This window comes from Aquarana catesbeiana, linkage group LG01 (genome assembly GCF_042186555.1).
Source record: "Aquarana catesbeiana isolate 2022-GZ linkage group LG01, ASM4218655v1, whole genome shotgun sequence".
Classification (NCBI taxonomy): Eukaryota; Metazoa; Chordata; class Amphibia; order Anura; family Ranidae; genus Aquarana; species Aquarana catesbeiana.
Genome location: NC_133324.1, coordinates 329,548,100 through 329,571,682, shown reverse-complemented (window position 1 = coordinate 329,571,682; position 23,583 = coordinate 329,548,100). Strand labels below are relative to the sequence as shown.

At 42.7% G+C, this 23,583-nt stretch overlaps 1 protein-coding gene across 2 annotated transcripts in view; it reads left to right on the top strand.

Moving 5' to 3' along the window:
* ARHGEF40 (Rho guanine nucleotide exchange factor 40) overlaps nt 1–23,583 on the top strand; it is a 151,382-nt gene that overhangs the window by 66,556 nt on the left and 61,243 nt on the right. For both annotated transcript variants that reach the window (XM_073631216.1, XM_073631206.1), the window contains exons 5-7: nt 8,090–8,204; nt 10,246–10,342; nt 15,273–15,362. In XM_073631216.1, the coding sequence (XP_073487317.1) occupies nt 8,090–8,204; nt 10,246–10,342; nt 15,273–15,362 (302 nt within the window). The remainder of the gene's footprint in view (nt 1–8,089; nt 8,205–10,245; nt 10,343–15,272; nt 15,363–23,583) is intronic.

Below are 23,583 nucleotides of genomic sequence, written 5' to 3'. Positions count from 1 at the left end.
CAGTTTTCTTTACCTTGATATTGGAGCACTCTATACTGTACTTAACGCACAGCAAAAAGCAGTGTAGAAACAGATGAAAAGCAAACTGCATAGGTGTGTACTGAGCCTTATGCTGGCCACATGGATCAATTTTCAGACGAGAATATTCAGACGAAAAATCTTTGTACATTTGCTGAATGAAAGAATGTTTGAAATTTTCACTTGGTTTTAACATTCTGTTTTAAAACGAATGTAATTTCTGAACGAAAACCACATACACTGTCTGAAAAGTCCTTTGACTAAGAAGTTTTCTATTATTTCTATATTTTCCCATCACTGTGGTTGAAAACGAACGTCGATTTTACTCCACTAACGATTCAAAAATCGAACGAATGTTCTTAAAATTACATTGTTTTTGTATGGCCAGCATATAATATATTACAGTTCTGTTTGAAAATCTCCAAAACAGTCTTTAACTTTTTTTTTCTTTAAAAAAATATCTGAGTCTGATGATATTTACCAAATTCAACCTCTAATAGTATATACAGTATATCTCCTCTAATAGTATATACAGTATATCTCCTCTAACAGTATATACAGTATATCTCCTCTAATGGTATATACAGTATACCTCCTCTAATAGTATATACAGTATATCTCCTCTAATAGTTTATACATTATATCTCCTCTAATAGTATATACAGTATATCTCTCCTCTAATAGTATATACAGTATATCTCCTCTAACAGTATATACAGTATATCTCCTGTAATAGTATATACAGTATATCTCCTGTAATAGTATATACAGTATATCTCTTCTAATAGTATATACAGTATATCTCTTCTAATAGTATATACAGTATATCTCTTCTAACAGTATATCTCTTCTAATAGTATATACAGTATATCTCTTCTAATAGTATATACAGTATATCTCCTCTAATAGTATATACAGTATATCTCCTCTAACAGTATATACAGTATATCTCCTCTAATAGTATATACAGTATATCTCCTCTAACAGTATATACAGTATATCTCCTCTAATAGTATATACAGTATATCTCCTCTAATAGTATATGCAGTATATCTCCTCTAACAGTATATGCAGTATATCTCCTCTAACAGTATATACAGTATATCTCCTCTAATAGTATATACAGTATATCTCCTCTAATAGTATATACAGTATATCTCCTCTAACAGTATATACAGTATATCTCCTCTAATAGTATATACAGAATATCTCTTCTGTCTGTTCTTCTCAGAGTGGATTACATTTTTTAAACTTTACATATTAACTAAATTATACACTTTTTACACTTTTTTTAAGGTTATTAACCGATTAATCGAAACAATAATCGGCCAACTAATCGATTATAAAAATAATGTTGTGGGGCATCATCCTTGCATGCTACAGCTTGTGGGTAAATACATTTGTGACTGTCCCCTTAAGGTCATGAGCTGTCATGTAATATATGCCAATACCTCCTCCTGGTTAGCTACCATCCACTCCAGACAAACTATCTACGTCACCGGCTCTGCCCCTTACACATTACGCCACGGGCGTGGCTTTTTTAGAGGAAGGAAAAAAAGACTGATTGATTGGCACACACACAGAGTATGCTCTATGTCAGGGTCTCCAAACTTTGTAAACAAAGGGCCAGTTTACTGTCCTTCAGATTTTAGGGGGTCAGAATGTGGCCAAGAGAGTAGAAAAGGTCCCAATGTCAGCGGGGAAAAAATTGTTTGTTTCAATAGGAGTAATCAGTGGTGTCATTGGGGAGGAATAGTGTCCCTTCATTGGTGTCATTGGGGAGGAATAGTGTCCCTTCATTGGTGTTAGTAGAGGGGATTATGTCCCATTGTTGGTATCAGTGGATAAAACAATGCCCCAAGTGCCAGATAAAAGCAAGCAAAGGACCGCATCTGGCCCCAGGGCTGCAGTTTGGAGATCACTGCTCTATGTAAATGGAAAAAACTGCAATGCAATTGTAACTGCCAGTCATGCACAGTGCCACTCACAGCTGCCAAATGAAAGTAAGGATTCATTTACACTTGTGACAGCCCTTGCTGCCTCTATAAAAAGCAATCCAGGGTGGATCACTTTTCAACTGGGATTTTACAGGTGGCTGGGATGTGATATGTTGCCTCCCCAATGCCTGTTTTGCCAGTAAATACCATATACAGCCCACTTTCTGTTTCTTTTCTGGTCATTAGCCTAAGCTTATGACATCATGCACAGCTCTCTCTCTCACTCTTGTTAGAGTTTGCCAGAAAGGGAGGGGGGATGAGTCATAAGAGGGCCAATGAGAGCTGCAGAGCTGGAGGCGTGCCTCTCTATGTAAATCCAGGAAGTGAACAGGCAGCAGCTTCAGCTGCCCACAGTTAAAATGGTTGCAGCCAGACTCAGTGGAGGGGGATTGCTGCAGCATATTTGGCAAGTACAGAATCACATTATATAAAATAATATGCAAAGTGGTTGGAGGGAAGCTTCAGAATGGCAAAGATATTTTTATTACAAATGATGTGAGCAGACTGCAGTTCCTCTTTAATATAAAGGGGCTTATATATACAGTATCTCACAAAAGTGAGTACACCCCTCACATTTTTGTAAATATTTTATTATATCTTTTCATGTGACACTGCACATATTGGCCCCATTCTCTTCACAGGGGGTATCATTTTTGCCAAGGCATGTGTACATCCATATGTCTTTGAAGCTTAAGGGGGAGAAGTCGGGGGAAGGCAGTAAAACCACCATTCAACCGCCTATTTTTTCCACCCCCTGACCGCAAGTGTAAACTAGTCACTTGTAGTGTAAACTAGTCACTTGTAGTGTAAACTAGTACTAGTATGACTTTATTTTACATAGGATTAGATTCCAAACACCAAAAGGAAAAACAAACATAAAAATAATCATAGAACATAAAACTTAATGACAACTTAATTTAAAGCACGCCTTTGTGAGGGGGAAAAAAATGAATTCCTGGGAATGATTTAGATTTTTTGCATGAATAGTTCCTAAAATAGATCCAACAACACTTTCTGGAGCTGTTGATGTGGCTTACACAGATTTAACGTTGTTCATCCTATTCCTGCATAAAACAACTGTCAGATGGCATATCAGTTTTGTTTGTCTTGCTTAAAAAGCCGTTCTTTAATCACATCATAGAATTTCAGGGACTGGTTTAGCTCTGGCCATTCCACAATATGGCTTTTCAGTGCAGAGGGTTGTTAAATAGGTCCTTTGTCTCGGATTATTGTCATTGCGTGTACTGCAAACTTTTTGAGCTTTTAAAAATAGACAGACATGTTGTAGAGTTTCCGAATATGGCTTCAAATGTGTTACAGACCACCCAAATTCTTTAAAACAGAAAAGCTTCTTTATAGCATTTGTCTCCTTCCACTATTGTTCACAGTTATTATTATTATTATACAGGATTTATATAGCGCCAACAGTTTGCATAGCACTTTACAACATGGGGCCAGACAATACAATTCAATACAGAAGGAATCAGAGGGCCCTGCTCATTAGAGCTTACAATCTAAGAGGGAGGGTCAAGTGACACAAAAGGTAATAACTAAGGGAGATGAGCTGATGGAGAAAATAAAAGTACAGTTGTTAGGTGGAGGTAGGATAGGCTTCTCTGAAGAGAAAAGTTTTCAGGGATCGTCTAAAAGTGGATAGTGTTGGAAATGGACAGATTAGGGGCAGGGAGTTCCAGAGGATGGGAGAGGCTCTGGAGAAGTCTCGGAAGTCAGCATGGGAGAAGGTGACAAGGGAACTAGAGAGCAGGAGATCTCGGGAAGAAGGATTTGGTTGGTATTTTAGGTTAGTGATGTAGCCATGGGTGGCTTTGTAAGTTATTGTTAGTATTTTGAATTTAATTAGTTGGGTGAGTGGCAGCCAATGGAGGGGTTGGCAGAGAAGAGTAGCAGATGCTGAGCGGTTGGTGAGCTGGTGTGAGGTTTGATGTTGGTATGCATTGTTTTGTTTTCTCCAAACATAATGCTGTGAATATTTTCCAAAAACGCATGGCATAACTTTGCATTGTTTTTTTGGGATGCACATTCCTCAACATCCTCAATTAAAGTGGTTGTACAGGATTTTTTAAAAATAAAAAACATCTCTATGCACTGTGCAGTGGAATCGCACAGAGTGGCCCTGAACCTCCTCTTCTCTGGTCCCCCGCCAGTGCTCCTGGCTCCTCCTCCAATGCCCCCACGGGAAGCCGCTTTCCATGGGGGCACTTGGGCCTGCTCGCTCCCGAGCCCCACTGCTGCGTCCATTGACACAGGCAGAGGGACTCCCGGTGCCCCAGAAAAGCCAGCGAGACACAGAAGTGAGGGGAGAGAAGAGCTGCAGACGTGCACAGTACTGGATCGAATGAGGGCTCAGGTAAGTATAAGGGGGGTGAGTGGCCAAAATCAATGCCTAAACATTTTTAACCTTAATGCAAGGAATGCATTAAAGTGATACTAAAGTCTCAGTTTTTATTCTTTAAAAATAACAAACATGTTATACTTACCTGCTCTGTGCAGTGATTTTGCACAGAGCAGTCCAGATCCTCCTCTTCTCAGGTCCCTCACCGGTGCTCCTGTCCCCTACCTCCTGCCCAGTGCCCCCACAGCAAGCAGCTTGCAATGGGGCACCTGAGCCGATGCACTGTGTCCATTCAGACGTTCGGCCCCACCCCCTCTCTCTCCTCATTGGCTCACTGACTTTCATTGACAGCAGCGGGAGCCAATGGGGCTGCCATCTCAGCCAATGAGGATGGAGAGTCCCGGGCAACCGAGACACTCCAACATCGCTGGATCGAGATGGGGCTCAGGTAAGTTTTAGGGGGGCTGAGGGGGGCTGCTACACACAGAAGGCTTTTTATCTTAATGCATAGAATGCATTAGGATAAAAAAAACCTTCTGACTTTACAACCCGTTTAAGGTAAAAATATTTAGTCTTTAAAACCACTTTAAATCAGTATTAAGCTCAAAACCAAAACTGTAATATTACATAACATTAGAGATGTAGTGGCTGTAATAGTTTTCTTATTTGGTGGGCTTTTTTCCCCTCTGTTTTCACCTTGTGATCCGGCCACTAACACACCGCCTGTATTATGGTGCCTACACTCTGGATGAAGGAGAACAGGGGCACTTTTGGACAGCAGCATTGTCAGTTGGGGGGGGGGGGATATTAGATGAACCAGCAGATTTAGATATACTAACAAATCGAAGCAAAACTCAAGCTCATACTTTATAAGCAGTTACAGTACCAGTTTTTTTTATCTGATGAAGGTTTTACGTAAATAAATAAAAGCTGATCATTGTAAGCACTCCTGTCAGTGGTAAATGGTTTGTCTCAACCCTCTAAATTGCTATATTTGCATGAGGACTTGTTCAGTTGAAAAAGATCAGACTTACTGGCCAGATCAAAAAAAAAAAACTTACAAAAAGAACACCAATGCAGCCATCACATCTAAGGATTGGTAAGCTGAAATTAGAGCTGCACGATTAATCGTTAGGAATCTAAATCGCAATCTTTTTCCCTTCCTGATCTTTAAAATAGCATGTCACGGTCTTTCTAACATGTGCAGAGAGTTCTCACAATTGAGAAAAAAAAAATCCAGGCAGCCTGCCAAATTTTATTACAAAATGTGAACAAGTAGAAACAAAGTATCTTTTCGTTCTTTTATCAAAGGATAAATGAGGGAAGTTTAACCATTTAAAGACCAAACCTTTTCTGACATTTGTTGCTTACAAGTAAAAATCACTATTTTCTGCTAGAAAATTACTTGGAGCACCCAAACATGATATATTTTTTTTCTTAGCAGAGACCCTAGAGAATAAAATGGTGGTTGTTGCAATATTTTATGTCACACCGTATTTGTGCAGAGGTTTTTCAATCGTAATTTTTTTATACACTTTAATTTAAAAAAAAAAAAAAAACAGTAAAGTTAGCCTCATTTTTTTTGTATAATGTGAAAGAAGATGTTACACCGCAAGAATCGTGATCTTTATTCTAAGCAAAAAAATCGTAATTCTCATTTTAGCCAGAATCGTGCAGCTCTAGCTGCAATATAATAAGTATTTGCTTTTGGGTTTAATACTGCTTTAATTTGTAAAATGTATTTCTGACTGTGGACTGCTGATGGAAGCTCAAATCTTTAGAAACATTTTATAATTCTTTCAAATTTTATGGACTTCAACATTTTTTTTTTTCTGAGGCCCTCTTAAATCATTTTTGTTTGGCCCACATCATAGTTCTGCAGAAATGCAACTTTTTGCCACAAATGTTTACAGCTAAAGTTTGGTAAAACATTTTTTGGGCATCCAGCACTAGTGTAGTAATGTACTTCTAATGACGTGTATCTTACATTCTGCTGGTTACTGTAATAATCCACCTCTGAGTGATGAGGAGGTCCTCCCCATAGCTGTGAACTTCCACCCACTGGGGCACCACTCACTTTCCTCTTCCTGCCCCTTCAACCATTCACAAGACTCCTAGTATTCCTTTCCCTGTGACTAGGAAGGGAAGATCCTGTCATGCATCCGTCTCTCCTCTATTCACAAAATGAATTCCATTCTGGGAGAAGAATATTTCTATTTGTGAATGCCGAGGGGGCAGGAAGGGGAGGGTTTTTCATATTCACAGCTGTTGCACTTAAACTGTCACTAAACCCACATCATAAAAAACTATCAACAGATGCCGCATTACATACTGTTCATACTCACTCAGTCACTATGAGATTCATTTTCTGTATTCTGCAAAAATCCTGGTTGATCCTGTTGCTCTGTATCTCCACCTTCTGTCTAAGTCCCCAATGAAGATAGGGATTTTGCAGAGCAGTGTTGAGAGTTCTCAGGGAGATTCTATGCTGAGCATTTGCTCTCTATCACATCTGAGCAGCCCATGTGACTATAGAATCACACATGTGGGTGAATACGCAGTGGTAAATGATAGCCCGCTCCCTCCTCCATGCCCACTACCAGATAAACACAATGGGGGCGGGATATTACATGTAGATTGGTGGAGGCATCACCTCCCTCTTGTTCTGGAGGGGCGGGACACAGCCTGTGACTGGCAGACATCCACCCACACCATGTTATTGCCAAAAAATACGGTAATAAAGATCTGATTTCAGATATATATTTGTATGACAATTTAAAACAGTTTATTGATATTAATTATTTATTTTTACTCTGTATTCCAAAGGATGTTTTTTTATTGTGAACATGTGACCAGCAGCAGAGGACTAGAAGCTCCTCCTGCTTATGTTTCCCTGCAGGCAGGCTGGGAGAGAGCTGGGTTATTTGACAGCTGTATAACGATTAGGAAAAAGGTACTTAGATGTTTTTTTTTATTAAAATATTTACAGTGCCATCATCCATATACAGAAATAAAGGGACAATGTAAATTAAACAGTGTGTTTTTAGTATCAGTGTAACTACTGCAGTTCTGGTAGTTCACAGCTGCGGGGGGTCTTCAACATCACTGAGAGGTGGATTATCACAGTAATCAGAAGCCTGCAGAATGTGGCATACACATCATTAGAGGTACATTACTACACAGGTGATAATTATCATTTTTTATTTTTACTAAACTTAAGCCTTAACAGCTGTGGAAAAAAAAAAGCTGAACTGCAATTCTTCAGATCTTCCATATAATGATTTCAGAGGGCCTCAGAAGGAAAGCTATATAAGAGTTACAAAAGGTTTCTAAAGATTTGGACTTCCGTCATTCTACAGTCAGGAATACATTTTACAAACTAAAGAATTTAATTGTGGTTGTTCAGGAATGTCCATCCCTCAAAAATAGTGCAAGGGTATAACATACATTTTTGGTAAATGTTCACAGCTTTATGTTTGGAGACAACAAAACAATGCATTAATGCACCAACATAAAACGTCATGCCAAACCAATAATAAAATAAATGAGGACATGGTAAGTACCTATGATTTTTTTTTTTCTTATTTGAGATGAAGGCCCATGTTTTGTGTTCATTGGTACTACTCTGGGGTCTTTAATGACACTAGCCTAATCAGAGATCACTACAACTGGCTACATTCAGGCCAATTAGCATCACTAACAATCTCCTATAACCTCATAGGGGGACAAGACCTGGACAAGAGAGCGCTGTTAATGATGTCTCCAGCCAAAGCACCACCTGAATTCAGCCAGAAAGACCTTCAGGAAACCATTGTGTATTTCTTCTCTCTTCTAAGGTAAAGAAAAGGTAGAGAACGAAAGGGGTAAAGACAACTAGAAGGGCACAATACACACAATTATAAGCTGTAAGGAGATGGAAAATACTGGCGTTGTTGAGTAAGATAATTTATCTCAGATTTAATGACAAATAATCCTTTGTATCTGAACATAATCATAAAACCAGGGCCATGAACCAAGGTTTGCATCATAAAGGCCCATAATGCTACCAGTTCTGAAGTGAAGCAATCCTACAATAAGCGGATTGTTAACAAGGCCAATACTGAGCCGTAATTAGTGTAAAACGGAATATTTCTTGACGAAGGAACAAAGGTGCTGCTATATGTGTGAGTTTTGTTGATGGAACACATTAGCTGGGCATACCATTGCGACATTTCCTGTGTCAGCAAACACATACCGTACTTTTACTGAGGTTTTAGAATGTCATTTCAAAATTAAACATGAAAGCAAATTTTGTGCAAAATGACAATAACAAAATGTTACAAATAAATAATTTTCAGCTCCAAATGAAATTATAGAAATGTACAGAATTTGAGAATTATTATGTATGCTTTAGTAAATTTCCACATTTATTGGAAGAATACAATTGTGTGATTCTACACAAGGGTGGCTCCAGACAATTTTTTGCTGGTGCTGGGAGTACAAGTGGGGAAGCAAAGTCCTTGACCCTGAATCCCATGTACTAATGGTTGCGGAATGCAATTTTTTTTTTTTTTACAGAAAACGTAATTTTTTATAGCAATTCCTATTTTAAACTAGAAGATCAATATTTGCCATATAAACAATCTATACAATACACAAAACCTTTAGTTAGGCTAGGTTTGCACTTGTGCAATTTGCATTCTGAATGTAGGCAACCATTCATTTCATTGGGCTACCCTCTGTGCAGAAATGCAAGGAAAGAAGTGCCCAACGCGTGCTAGCTAGACGGAATAAAAAAAACTACCCATTTATGGTCTTTTAAATAGCAATGGAGGCAGCAGACACAAGCAGAGTCTGGCAATCCGGGCCATCAGTGGGCAAAGCAGAAAGGATAGCAATCTCATGCACTAGGTAGATGGAAAGAATACACAGCACTGCCCATCATAAAGGAAGGGGTTTACTTATCCTCCAAGGTCTGTGTGCACCCCCAGAGTCAGGAACACACATCAGTGCTTGTGCATACAATGATAGTCATAGCCAAAAAGCCACAATTCGGAGTAAGTGACGCACTGCACATGGCCTTGGGATGAACAGAAGCAGACCCTGAAGGTACTATAGGAGAAAGTAAAGGAGAAAGAGAGGGAAAGGAGAGTGGGAGGAAAAAAGTGTAAAGGTGTCAGTAGAGGGGGAGAGAAAGAGGATTGGGGGGGTATGATTATGCTGTTTCCTCATTGGGGCATAGTGATAGACAGGGCTTTTTTTTTTGCGAGAAAGCTGTTCCGGCACCTCTAGCACTGAATGTATGTAATGGCAAGGGTTGCTTGGGTGTGCTGAAGGGTCATTGATACTGGCTGCTGAAGAAGCCTGCAGAAGATCTATTTTTGCATGGTGGTCTATTATTGCTGGAAAAGTCTATTATTGTTGCTGGTGCAGGATCTATGGTTGCTGGGGGGAGAGGGCTTATGTTGCTAGGAGGTAAATTGTTGCTGGAAGAGATCTACTGTTGAGGAGGGGTCTATTGTTGCTGGCTCCTGGGGGATCTATTGTTGCTGGGGGTATCTATGTTGGCGTGGCAGACTATTGTTGCTGGTGAGGAATCTTTAGTTGCTGGTTGAGCTTATGTGGCTGGGGGGGTTAATTGTTGCTGGAAGGAATCTACTGTTGAGGTAGGGGGTCTGTTGCTGCTGGCTGCTAGGCTGCTAAATGCTTTTCATTTCTATTTTAAACTGAATGGGTTGTTTTACAAGGTGACCATTTACAATGACTTTAATAACCTTCTTCTGAATTGGTTTTATTGGGATTTAGATGTTCTTTTTTATGTTATGTGCAAAACAAAGGATGAATGAATAATATATATATACAGACATATATATCCAGAATATTTTTATTTTCTATCAGGTCTGATGTGCGTGATTTGGGAATGACCCTCATTTTGGATCTTCGAGATTGCACAGCCAACAAGGAGGCTTTTCTAGAAATGCTTCACAACAGCAAGGTAACACTTATAATTAATATTAGTAAATACCGCGCTATAAATAAAATAAAAAAAAGGAAAGAAAAAGCTTTCACCTAAAAGCTGCTGCTATAAGTGAGATACACACCTAATCAAACAACTAACAATAAGTAGCAGCGCTGAATACCTAATAATGTACACCAAGATGTATGCACAGTGCAAATAATAATAACATATACAGGTACATGTATGTGAAACCAACCCATATAGTAAATTATATAAAGTGAAAAAAACAACTCTGAATAAGCATCAATAAAGTTCATTCAAATATAAGTGAAAAAGTCAAGCAATATAAAGTATTATCTTCAAAGTGATGTTACTGGGTAACCATGTGAATCCTCCACCGCACCACTGTGATAACACCGGTAAAATTGAATGCTTACCACAAGGCAAGCTCTGGTAAGCTTGTGACCTTGACCCGGTCGGGGCCTTTAAGCAGAACGAAAAATGGGATGAGGATGGTCCACCAAACCGCATAAAGATCGGTCCCAAAAAACTTTTCACATACACCGCCAAGGTACCGGGATAAAATTCGCTCAGGGGTTCCCCAAGAGAAAAGAAGGAATGGACATAGCGTAATCCAGATAACTAATTTATTATTTAAAAGATAAAATCTGCACTTACATTGTATCAGAAGAAAACAAGCATGTACATAGCAAAAGCCGGCCGGCTATAGCGTTCACCCGTCCACACACGGACCACGCGAGACGTCAGCACGTCAGCTCCTCCCGACGCGCGTTTCATCACACGATGACGTCGTCTGGGGCACGGGCGACGCACTGACGTGTCGCGTATAAATAACAATGGAAAACCAAGCCTCGATGTGAATCCAGACCAGGAAATCATTTAGCGCTCCACCTCAAACACATGGAGCGAGTCCAATTCAGCCATTTTTAACACTGGAAGAATAGACCTGACAGCCGTTTTGTTTATTTTGGGTTCGATTTGCTGTCAGGTCTATTCTTCCAGTGTTAAAAATGGCTGAATTGGACTCGCTCCATGTGTTTGAGGTGGAGCGCTAAATGATTTCCTGGTCTGGATTCACATCGAGGCTTGGTTTTCCATTGTTATTTATACGCGACACGTCAGTGCGCCGCCGGCCGGCTATAGCGTTCACCCGTCCACACACGGACCACGCGAGACGTCAGCATGTCAGCTCCTCCCGACGCGCGTTTCGTCACACAATGACGTCGTCTGGGGCACGGGCGACGCACTGACGTGTCGCGTATAAATAACAATGGAAAACCAAGCCTCGATGTGAATCCAGACCAGGAAATCATTTAGCGCTCCACCTCAAACACATGGAGCGAGTCCAATTCAGCCATTTTTAACACTGGAAGAATAGACCTGACAGCCGTTTTGTTTATTTTGGGTTCAATTTGCTGTCAGGTCTATTCTTCCAGTGTTAAAAATGGCTGAATTGGACTCGCTCCATGTGTTTGAGGTGGAGCGCTAAATGATTTCCTGGTCTGGATTCACATCGAGGCTTGGTTTTCCATTGATATTTATACGCGACACGTCAGTGCGTCGCCCGTGCCCCAGACGACGTCATCGTGTGACGAAACGCGCGTCGGGAGGAGCTGACGTGCTGACGTCTCGCGTGGTCCGTGTGTGGACGGGTGAACGCTATAGCCGGCCGGCTTTTGCTATGCACATGCTTGTTTTCTTCTGATACGATGTAAGTGCAGATTTTATCTTTTAAATAATAAATTAGTTATCTGGATTACGCTATGTCCATTCCTTCTTTTCTCTTGGGGAACCCCTGAGCGAATTTTATCCCGGTACCTTGGCGGTGTATGTGAAAAGTTTTTTGGGACCCATCTTTATGCGGTTTGGTGGACCATCCTCATCCCATTTTTCCTTCTGCTTAAAGGCCCCGACCGGGTCAAGGTCACAAGCTTACCAGAGCTTGCCTTGTGGTAAGCATTCAATTTTACCGGTGTTATCACAGTGGTGCGGTGGAGGATTCACATGGTTACCCAGTAACATCACTTTGAAGATAATACTTTATATTGCTTGACTTTTTCACTTATATTTGAATGAACTTTATTGATGCTTATTCAGAGTTGTTTTTTTCACTTTATATAATTTACTATATGGGTTGGTTTCACATACATGTACCTGTATATGTTATTATTATTTGCACTGTGCATACATCTTGGTGTACATTATTAGGTATTCAGCGCTGCTACTTATTGTTAGTAGCAAGGTAACACTGCCATGTGTTTTCTCTTCTTTTAGAATTTGATTGGGTATCATGAATATGACAATTAGCTCTGTTCTGTGATACGAGTCTTAGCGGTGCAATATATTAACTTGTTAGGCATCCATTACAAAAGCATGGACACTAATATAGTGTCAACCTTTCTTTGTGGTTTTCACAATCTCCACTCTTTTGGGAAGACTTTTCATAAGATTTCGAAGTGTGGCTATGGGAATGTTGGCCCGTTTGGCTAAAGGAGCATTTGTGACGTCAGGTACTGGTTTTGGATAAGAGAATCTGGCTTGCAAGTCGTGTTCTAATTTATTCCAGTAGTGTTGTGGTCAGAGATCTTTGCAGGCCACTCAAGTTACTTCTTACCAAACTCATCAAAACATGTCTATGTGGATCTGACTTTGTAAACAGGGGCACAGTCATGATGGAACAGGGAAGGGCCTTGCCCAAACTGTTACCATAAGGTTGGAAGTGCTCAATTGTTCTCTTCACTGGAAACACCTAAACTCAAAAAATGGAGGGGTATTTACATACTTTTGACCATAGTATTCTCGCATGGTGACTCCCAGATTTCCAATACTGCAGTTACAACGCTATTCCATTCCAATAGTGGAGTTACAACACTATACCCAATTTTAAGCTTTTAAAAGCAAATGTCTGTTGTCGGATTTTCCGAGCGTGTGTACACAAGTTCGTTGGACAAAAGTCCTAACTACAAACAACGCATGCTCGGAAACAAGGATGAGCCAGAAGCGGTTGGTCTTGTAAACTAGCGTTCGTAATGGAGAATTAACATTCGTGACATGGCAAATTATGAAATCTCCAAATGCAGCGCACAAGTTTTTTAAGATCAAAGATACAACTATGTTGGTGTCCCTTGTTAATTTTACATTGTATTTTTTTAAATGTAACCGCCTACTCCCAAACTCATTTGAAGTAAAACACATAGCCAAGTATTATTCTACACAATTTTTTTATTGTGCATTAAAAAAATGAAAACAATCACAATTAGACATGCTATCTGCCAATAGAACTTAACCAAAAAGTGCATTCTATACATCCAAAAATATAGAAAATATACCAAATCAAATCGTTATGCAACCAAAAAATAAAATAAAAGTCTAATGCATGTGTCCTGCTTCTTAATATAGGGGGTAAACAATGCCAAGAGTTGGTGAAAGCAGGGTTCTGTCATCCAGAGATAATTCCAAAAAACATCTGGATTATTCTCCTGGAGCTCCTGCAGCAAAGGCATATGACATAATTGATCACGATTAATAAAGCAACCAAAACCAGACCGTCTTGAAATAGAGTGGAGGAGGGACCTCCCCCAAAGGGAAGACCAATCAACATCAACACAAGGCCATACTAAAGATGAAGTGAAAAAATGGTCACTCCCATAGGCAGAGCACAGCCGCTGGGAGAGACCAAAAATGTGTGTTTAGCAAAAACGATTCCAGGGGCTTGAGACGTCAGTTCCAGCTGAATTGTGGAGCTCACAAGTCAAAAATAAATATTAAAAGTAAGAAAATAATCAAATGAAAAGTAAAATAAAATATAAATAAAATAAAATAAAATAAAAAATAAAATAAAAATGAAAATAAATGTGAACATAAAAATGAATGAAAAAAAAAAAAGTGAAATGAAAATTAAAACAAAAAAAAATAAAAATGAAAATAAACATAAAAATAAAATTAAACTGGAAAAAAATAAAAATGAAAATAGATATAAAACAAATTAAGAAAAAATCAACGATAGAGAATTGATTAAGTAATGACAAAGCACCATAAAATTCTAAAAATTAGACAGGAAACAGTTCAGATCCAATTCGATGTTTAACCCTCGAGGGCTCATCGTTTTTAAATGATCGATCCACTGGGTCTCATTACAAGAAATAGCTCACTTGAGGTTACCTCCTCTCCAATGTCCCTCAACTCTGTCAATACCACAGAAGGTGAGGCCACTGGGGTCCCTATCGTGAACTAGTCTAAAATGATTAGATAAACTGTGGTGTTTGAAACCTTTTTTGATCTTATATCCCAGGCTATATCCAAGGCTTTACTCTGAAGAATTATAAATAAGTGGTTAGATCTTTTCTGAAATAAAATGGTTGTTAAGAAAAAGCTAAAAGAAGAAGTCATAAGAAAACAGAGAAATGGCATGCAGCCATCAATGGAGTGAGTGCATATAGACAAGAAGTGTCTGCAAAGAAGCTGAAGGAGATCAGAATCATTGCAACAAAGAATGAAGACAAATAAAAACAAGCATTTTCTTTACAAATGGCAATTAATTATGATGCATGGTGCTTCAGAAAACTCAGGGGTCTCTTTATAAAATATCTGCATAGGAATTTGCCTGGTGAAAGTGCATGGATATTCCTTCTGTGCGAATGAGGCAAAAAAAAAAAACTTTTGTTATTAGGCTATTTCCTGTGCAGGTCAAATCGTTCTCATTGATTTAATGCATGGTAGGCTTTACATCTATTGTAACTATGTTTTTGGCATAGATCTGTTTTCCCTTTGACATAATAGATTTAATTTCTATTATTCAATGTCAAGAAAACAAAAATGAAGTATCCTGTGATGCAACATTCTGTGACAAATAAAAAAAAAAAAAAAATAATAAAAAAAAAACTACAAAGAGAATGAATACTTTTTTATGAAGTGCACAATCATAACTAAGAGTTTTTGTCTACAGGACGCAGTCCACAGCTGTATAAATCGCACCTTATTTGTTTATGATGAAGAGAATGCTGCTACATTTCAAAGTGACCTTCAACAAACACAGGCAAGCACTTTGTACTATATATAGTAATGGGTTACATTGCACATCATTAAATCAACAGAGAAATAAGTACACAATGATGCAGCTGAGTGCTACACCGAAACTGCTCATCCACAGGCATAAAGACAGCCATTGATGGAAGTGTTTTGACAGTTCACACGTGTTACTGGTCATCAGTGTTTCCATAGTCCAGCAGTTTTTCCTGGACTGTGAAGCATTACTTTAAGTAAGGAAATAAACTTCTAGAATAGAAACTCCCCGGTGCTGTGTCAACATCAGACTTTTTTTTTGGATTTAAAAAATATTTTTGAGCAGATATAAATATAAACTGTCTATATAGAAGCAGACACGTTATTTCCACATTATAATGTTCTTTTTATTCCTTTTTAAAATAAACCCATAACAAGGCTACTGGCCATGCTTATTGAAGTAGACATCACACTCTTAATATTTTATAAAGGTCTGTAAGGAATTAAATGTTACTGTCATAACTGCTGGGATTTATAATTATATTGACTGCTTTTCCCCTGAAATGCACATCCACTCTGAAGAATGGCTAATCAGCTGACCGGGGGCAATAAGGATAATGACAACGTTTTTTTTTGCTTATACAAAATAACAGCATTTAAATAGATTATCAAATTTCTTAAAAATCATCCATCAAGAATATGTATCCATATGGCCTATTTATGTAGTTACTTAATCTCAACATGTTTCGCCAATCACTGGCTTCTTCAGGAGGTCGACATTTGTTTCCTTAACAAATCCATCTTCCATCCACACATTGAATATATAATATAACAAGTTTGGTGCTTTGTGGACTTTATCATCTTTTTGACCTACAGCACATATATCACTCCCTTATACTTAATAAGGGAGTCATCTGTTGACCTTTGTGCCCCTCCTATGGTTTACTAATATTTCCTGGGGTGATGTTTGGAAACACGGTTGATGAAATTTGTCTGTGCATCAAGTACATCCTCTGTGGTTCAGTATGTAGAACTCATAAATCTCCTAAAGAAGACAGTTATTGGTAAATCATGTTGAGATGAAGTAACTGTCCTCCAACGATCAGACTTGTGCTCTTTACTGAGAAGATCAGTGTACTGCTGTTTCTCCACCTCTCCAAGCCCCTTATGCAGCTGTAAACAGAGATTATGTGATCACTTATAAAAAAAAAAAAGAAAAAATTGAGTTTCTTTTCTATTTTTTCCTGGTGCAGCTAAACTGACTGCACCTAAACGAACAGTGTGAATGTACCCATGAGAAATCATCCCATGCATTTATATGCATTTAGAAATATAAACACAAGCTTGGCTGTGCCAGCAGAATGAGGCCTTAATGAGCGATTTTGGTTTTAAAATGATCACTGTTAAAAAAGCATTATTCTAATATTGCCCCTATGCTTGCTCTACAAGGTGGATATATGTCAGAGACTATACTCACCGAGGCCGAGATGCCGAGAGCGGCTCGCCCTTACGACCACGCGCACCCGACCCCTGGAGGTGATACAGGGAATTGGGGGCACGCGGAGGCACGGGCTTCCGGTGGTGGCTGGATTTCTGAAGGAAGTCCGTGTGGCCGCTGGGTACTGGAGAGGCTGCAAACAAGTGGTTAAATGGACCAGGGGTATCAGCTCGGGCAAGTCCGTTATTCAGGCAAGGACCAGGGGTCTCAGACAGGCAGAAAGAGAGTAAACGTGGAACAAGCAGGGATCCGGGGTATCAGGCAGGCAAGAATAGTCCGTTATAAACAAGCAGAGGTCTGGGGTATCAGGCAGGCAAAAGAGTAGTCCGTTTATACAAGCAGAGGTCCGGGGTATCAAGCAGGCAAAAGAGTAGTCCGTTTATACAAGCAGTGGTCTGGGGTATCAGGCAGGCAAAGGGTAGTCCGTATACAAGCAGAGGTCCGGGTATCAGGCAAGCAAGGAGTAGTCCGTTAATACAGGCAGGGGTCAGTATTGATAACACTCTGGAAACAGGAAAATGACAGGCACAGGGAACAGGGTACAGCTGACGACAAACCAGCAACCCGACTGGGTGCTGGAGCCGTCAGAAGTAGCCCTGCAGCGAGCGCGTCACCGTGACGCGCCGCCGTGCACCCGCACGGTCACGGCGCGCACACGGGGACCGCCGTGCACCCGCGCGCGCCGCACCATTGGGCCGCGAACGGGTGTACGGCGCAGCGTGAGTCCTCCGCGCATGCGCCGTGGAGCCCGGCGGACGGAGGCGGCTTGTGCCTCCTGACAGTGCCCCCCTCCTAAGGGCGGACACTGGACGCCCAGACTGGACATCACCTCCGGGTGGTCTCGGTGAAAGGCTTGAATTAAATGTGGTGCATGTAGATTCTTCGCGGGTTCCCAAGAGTTGTCCTCAGGTGGATAACCCTTCCACTGGATCAGATACTGCAGTTGTCTGCCCTTCTTCCTACAGTTAAGGATGGACTCCACCTCAAACTCATTTTCACCATCCACCCTAACTGGTGGCGGAGGAGGCTCCCCTCTTTCCGGGAAAGTGCTGTCCACTACGGGCTTCAGTAAAGACACGTGGAAAACAGGATGGATCTTGTACGTCTTTGGTAGTGCTAGCTCCATAGCCACAGGATTGATAATTCTTTTGATGGGGAAAGGACCTATGAACTTGGGTCCCAAATTCCGCGAAGGCACAGATAGTTTAAGATTGGTAGTGGATAGCCAGACCTCTTCTCCTAGTTTAAAGGTAGGATTTTCTCTCCTGCCCCGATCATACTGTTCCTTGTAATCCATTTGAGCCCTTTGTAACATATCTTGAATCCTCTGGAAATTTGTTTGTAAAGAGGCTATTCTGTCCTGCACTGCAGGGACTGATATCTCAGGAGCATCGTTGGTCAGAAAGGTGGGATGGAATCCACAATTCGCCCAGAAGGGCGTTTGGTTAGTAGCAGCGTGAACAGAATTGTTATACGCGAACTCTGCGTAAGGGAGAAGACCTGCCCAATCATCTTGAGATCCCGAGCAAAAACACCGCAGGTATTGCTCTAGAGTCTGGTTCGTCCTTTCCGTTTGGCCGTTACTCTGGGGGTGATAGGCTGATGAGAGGCAGACTTGGATATTTAAGGCTTTGCAGAGCTCCCTCCAAAATTTGGACGTAAATTGTACACCCCTGTCCGATACGATGTTCTTTGGTACTCCATGGAGCCTGATAATCTCCTTCAAAAAAATATTGGCAGTCTCTAAGGCCGAGGGGGTGCCCTTCATGGGCAAAAAATGGGCCATCTTGGAGAGACGGTCAACCACGACAAAAATAGTGGTAAAACCCCCCCGAGGCTGGCAGGTCCACTATAAAATCCATAGAGACGTCAGACCATGGTCGTTCGGGGATAGGTAGAGGTCTTAGTAAGCCCCAAGACTTGGCGTTTCGACCCTTGTTCCTCTGACACAAAGGGCAGGATGCCACGTATTCTTTGCAATCCCGTCTCCACCCAGGCCACCAAAAGGAACGAGAGACTAGTTCGGACGTTTTCCTTATTCCAAAATGCCCTGCGAGCTTATGGTCATGGCACATCTTGAGGGTTAGCGACCGTGTCTCCTGTGGCACAAAGATTCTTCCCCGGATCCAAAAGAAATTACCGTTTCTTTTCAAGGATTGCACCTCTGGTTCCATGCAAGAGTTGGACGCTGTTTTAATGGATGACATCAGATCCACTTGTGTTAACCCAAGGAAGTTTTGGGACGAGAGGATTGTTCCAGGTTCTGAAGCTTGGGACTCTGCTGAGAACATCCGTGAGAGTGCGTCTGCCTTTCCGTTCTTTGAGCCAGGTCTATAGGATATGTGGAAGTTGAAGCGAGAGAAAAAGAGAGCCCAGCGGGCTTGTCTAGGTCTTAGTCGTTTTGCCGTCCGTAAATATTCGAGGTTTTTATGATCTGTAAAGATCATCACCGGATGTAATGCGCCCTCGAGCAGATACCTCCATTCTTCTAAGGCAAACTTTATGGCCAGCAGCTCTCTGTCACCCACGTCGTAGTTTAACTCTGGCGGGCTAAGTTTCCGAGAAGCGAAAGCAACGGGGTGAAGGATGGCTTTGGGCCCTTGTCTCTGAGAGAGAATGGCCCCTGTGGCAATTTCCGAGGCATCCACCTCCAGAACATATGGCTGAGAAGGATCGGGGTGGCGAAGAATTGGAGCCGAACTAAACAGATCCTTTAATTTTAGAAAGGCCTCTTGTGCGGCCTCACTCCACCGGAAAGGGTTGTGTTGACGAGTTAGCTGGGTGATAGGTGCTACAATGGTCGAGAATCCGATAATGAACTTCCGATAAAAATTAGCAAATCCTATGAATCGTTGGACCCCTTTTTTATCAGATGGAGCTGGCCAATCTTGGATAGCTTGTATCTTTTGGGGATCCATTGCGATCCCGCCGGCCGATATGATGAACCCCAGAAATTGGACCACTGACCTCTCGAATTCACACTTCTCCACTTTCAGATAAAGCTTATGTTGTCTTAATATAGAGAGGACTCTTTTGACATGCTCCTTGTGTAGTTCCATCGTGGGAGAAAAAATGAGTATGTCATCTAGGTAGACAACAAGGAAGTCATCCAGGTATTCTCGGAAGATGTCATTAACTAGGTGTTGGAAAGTAGCTGGAGCATTGCATAGCCCGAATGGCATCACCAGGTACTCGAAGTGCCCAAATCTGGACCTGAACGCTGTTTTCCATTCATCTCCAGCTCTGATTCTAATAAGGTTATAGGCACCCCGCAGGTCAAGTTTGGAAAAGACCTTGGCAGATCGGAATCGTTGAAATAACTCCGGAATGAGTGGTAATGGGTACCTGTTTTTAATAGTAATATTGTTGAGCTGCCGGTAGTCCACACAAGGTCTAAGGGACCCGTCTTTCTTCCCAACAAAGAATATCCCTGCTCCCGCAGGTGAGGATGAAGGACGGATAAACCCCTTTTCCAGGTTCTCATCGATGTATTGTCCGAGCGCCTCCAGTTCGGTCTCGGAGAGAGGGAATATACGACCGAACGGGATCACTGATCCTGGCAACAGGTCGATCGGACAGTCATAAGGCCGATGAGGTGGTAGGCGATCAGCCATTTGTTTATTAAAGACCTCCTGGAACTCCAGATATTCAAAGGGAATCTGCGGCAGTTCGTCGGACGAGGTAGTAACTGTAGCACAAACCTTCGAGGTTAAAGGGAGGCAATGCTCCGAGCAGTATGGAGAGGAGAAGGACACCTCCTTGGTGCTCCATTGGATTTGCGGATCATGAGCTTGTAACCAGGGCAGGCCGAGGATGACTGGGAAGATGGGAGACTGGATGAGGTCGAGCCGTAGTAGTTCTTGATGCCCGGAGTCGGTGGTTACTAGGATGGGCTGGGTCTCTTGGGTGATTGGACCGGACCTCGGAAGAGACCCATCAGCTAGATGCACCTGTAACCCTTGGGTCTTGGTTTGCAAGGGAATACGGAGGCTGTGGGCCAAGGCTGCATCCATGAAGCAGCTACAGGCCCCCGAATCAATGATGGCGGGTAGGCGAGACTCCCCTTCCGGTAGCTGCAAGGAAACAGACAACATCACATAAGACTTTGGAGCATCATTATCCTGGTAATTCATCAATCTAGGCTGAAAGGACTTACTGGGCCTTATTGGACAACCGCGCAGGAAGTGTCCCGCTCCCCCGCAGTACAGACACAAATTGGATTGCCGTCTGCGTTGTCTCTCCTCTGATGTTAGCGGGGCCCGAACCAGGCCTAGCTGCATGGGTTCAGCTTCAGGAGGTGTGATGGAGGAGGTTGACGGCATGGATGGGGCTCTGAATGGCGTCCACGAAGGGCGTGGACCCTGAAACCGCTCGGAGCGGCGTTCTCGCAAGCGCCTGTCTAACTGCGTGGCTGCCTGAATGAGTTCTTCCAAAGTCTCTGGGGTCTCCATCCTGGCTAGCTCATCCTTAAGGAGTTCAGACAAGCCTTAACGATACTGGTAGCGAAGAGCCGGCTCGTTCCAGTTCGTGTCGGCTGCCCATTTACGGAACTCGACCGTGTAATCTTCAATGGGCCTCCTTCCCTGGGACAAGTGGTGTAGAGTGGCTTCAGCGGTAGCCTTCCGTTGGGGGTCATCATAAAGTTTGGACATACCTTCAAAGAAGGTGTCTATGGAATTTAACACAGGACTTCCCTGTTCCATTAAGCCGTGGGCCCAAGCCTGAGGTTCCTCTGACAACAATGAGATAGCGAACCCCACCTTGACGATCTCTGATGCAAATGTCCGGGGCTGGAGGGCAAAGTAAAGAGAACATGCGTTCTTAAAAGCTCTGAATCTTTTACGGTCCCCTGAAAACCGTTCGGGCGTAGGGACCCTAGGCTCGGGAAGCGCCATGACGACCGTAGGGCTGGCGGAGGCCTGGGGAAGCGGACCTTCATTGCCGGGTGCCGGAGCTGCAGCGGCGGAGGGAAGTATTCCAGCAATCTGTTGGAGGCGATTGTCAACCTGAGCGTACCCCTCTTGTAACTTCTGGACTGAGTCGGCCAAAGTGGAGACCTGTTGACATAGGATCTCCAGAGGAGAGCGCGCTCTGTCGGCCTCGGACATCTGGCTGGTTTGTACTGTCAGAGACTATACTCACCGAGGCCGAGATGCCGAGAGCGGCTCGCCCTTACGACCACGCGCACCCGACCCCTGGAGGTGATACAGGGAATTGGGGGCACGCGGAGGCACGGGCTTCCGGTGGTGGCTGGATTTCTGAAGGAAGTCCGTGTGGCCGCTGGGTACTGGAGAAGCTGCAAACAAGTGGTTAAATGGACCAGGGGTATCAGCTCGGGCAAGTCCGTTATTCAGGCAAGGACCAGGGGTCTCAGACAGGCAGAAAGAGAGTAAACGTGGAACAAGCAGGGATCCGGGGTATCAGGCAGGCAAGAATAGTCCGTTATAAACAAGCAGAGGTCTGGGGTATCAGGCAGGCAAAAGAGTAGTCCGTTTATACAAGCAGAGGTCCGGGGTATCAAGCAGGCAAAAGAGTAGTCCGTTTATACAAGCAGTGGTCTGGGGTATCAGGCAGGCAAAGGGTAGTCCGTATACAAGCAGAGGTCCGGGTATCAGGCAAGCAAGGAGTAGTCCGTTAATACAGGCAGGGGTCAGTATTGATAACACTCTGGAAACAGGAAAATGACAGGCACAGGGAACAGGGTACAACTGACGACAAACCAGCAACCCGACTGGGTGCTGGAGCCGTCAGAAGTAGCCCTGCAGCGAGCGCGTCACCGTGATGCGCCGCCGTGCACCCGCACGGTCACGGCGCGCACACGGGGACCGCCGTGCACCCGCGCGCGCCGCACCATTGGGCCGCGAACGGGTGTACGGCGCAGCGTGAGTCCTCCGCGCATGCGCCGTGGAGCCCGGCGGACGGAGGCGGCTTGTGCCTCCTGACAATATAATCTTTTAGATATGAACTCAGAGGTTTTGTGGCACTAAATTGTCACCTTGGCTTTACTTACAAGGCCAACATATTTTTAGAATTCAAGTCAATTGGAAAAATGTGTGAATCCTCTATGAAAGTTGTGTGAATCTTGTGTGAAACAATAAATAAACTCGCAAGTGAACTGACATGCGTGTTTAACTGTCTTAATTAAGGGCCCTTTCACATGGGTGGACTCTGGCAGCAGATACACCTGCTCAGCAGGGAATCTGTCCACTAATCCCCGCTGAGCAAGCAGATGACAGGTCTGTGTCCACTCCACTAATGCAGGGCAGACAGGGACACAGCCTGCTGTTCTCTATGGTTCTTCATCCAACTGTTTTAGCGGACAGGATCGAATCAGATGTCGGCGGGTGTCAACAGACACATGTCCGTTGACATCCGCCGCTCCATGGAGAGCAATAGATGGTCTGATTGGGTCTGCCTGAAAGACTAACAGGCGGACCCGAACGGTCCGTCAGTGTGAAAGGGGCCTAAGGGTTGAGCACTCTTAGGGCTTGTTTATGCATGCGGGTATGCTTTCAGAGTGCATTTAAGAGATAGTGAGTAGGCAAAGCGTCCCCTCCGCACTGCCTGCTTTACCATCAAAATGGCGACTTGGCGCAGCCCTTTTAATTTCAGTGGGTCATGTTCGACATCGGTACCAAACACGACATGTCAGTTATGTTTTGCTGCAAAGAATCGCAATTGTGGCATGGGTACAGTTTTGAGGGGCTGCATTTCTGTGTTTAGTTGAACGGTCAGGGGTTGGTAAAACCAAGGCTCA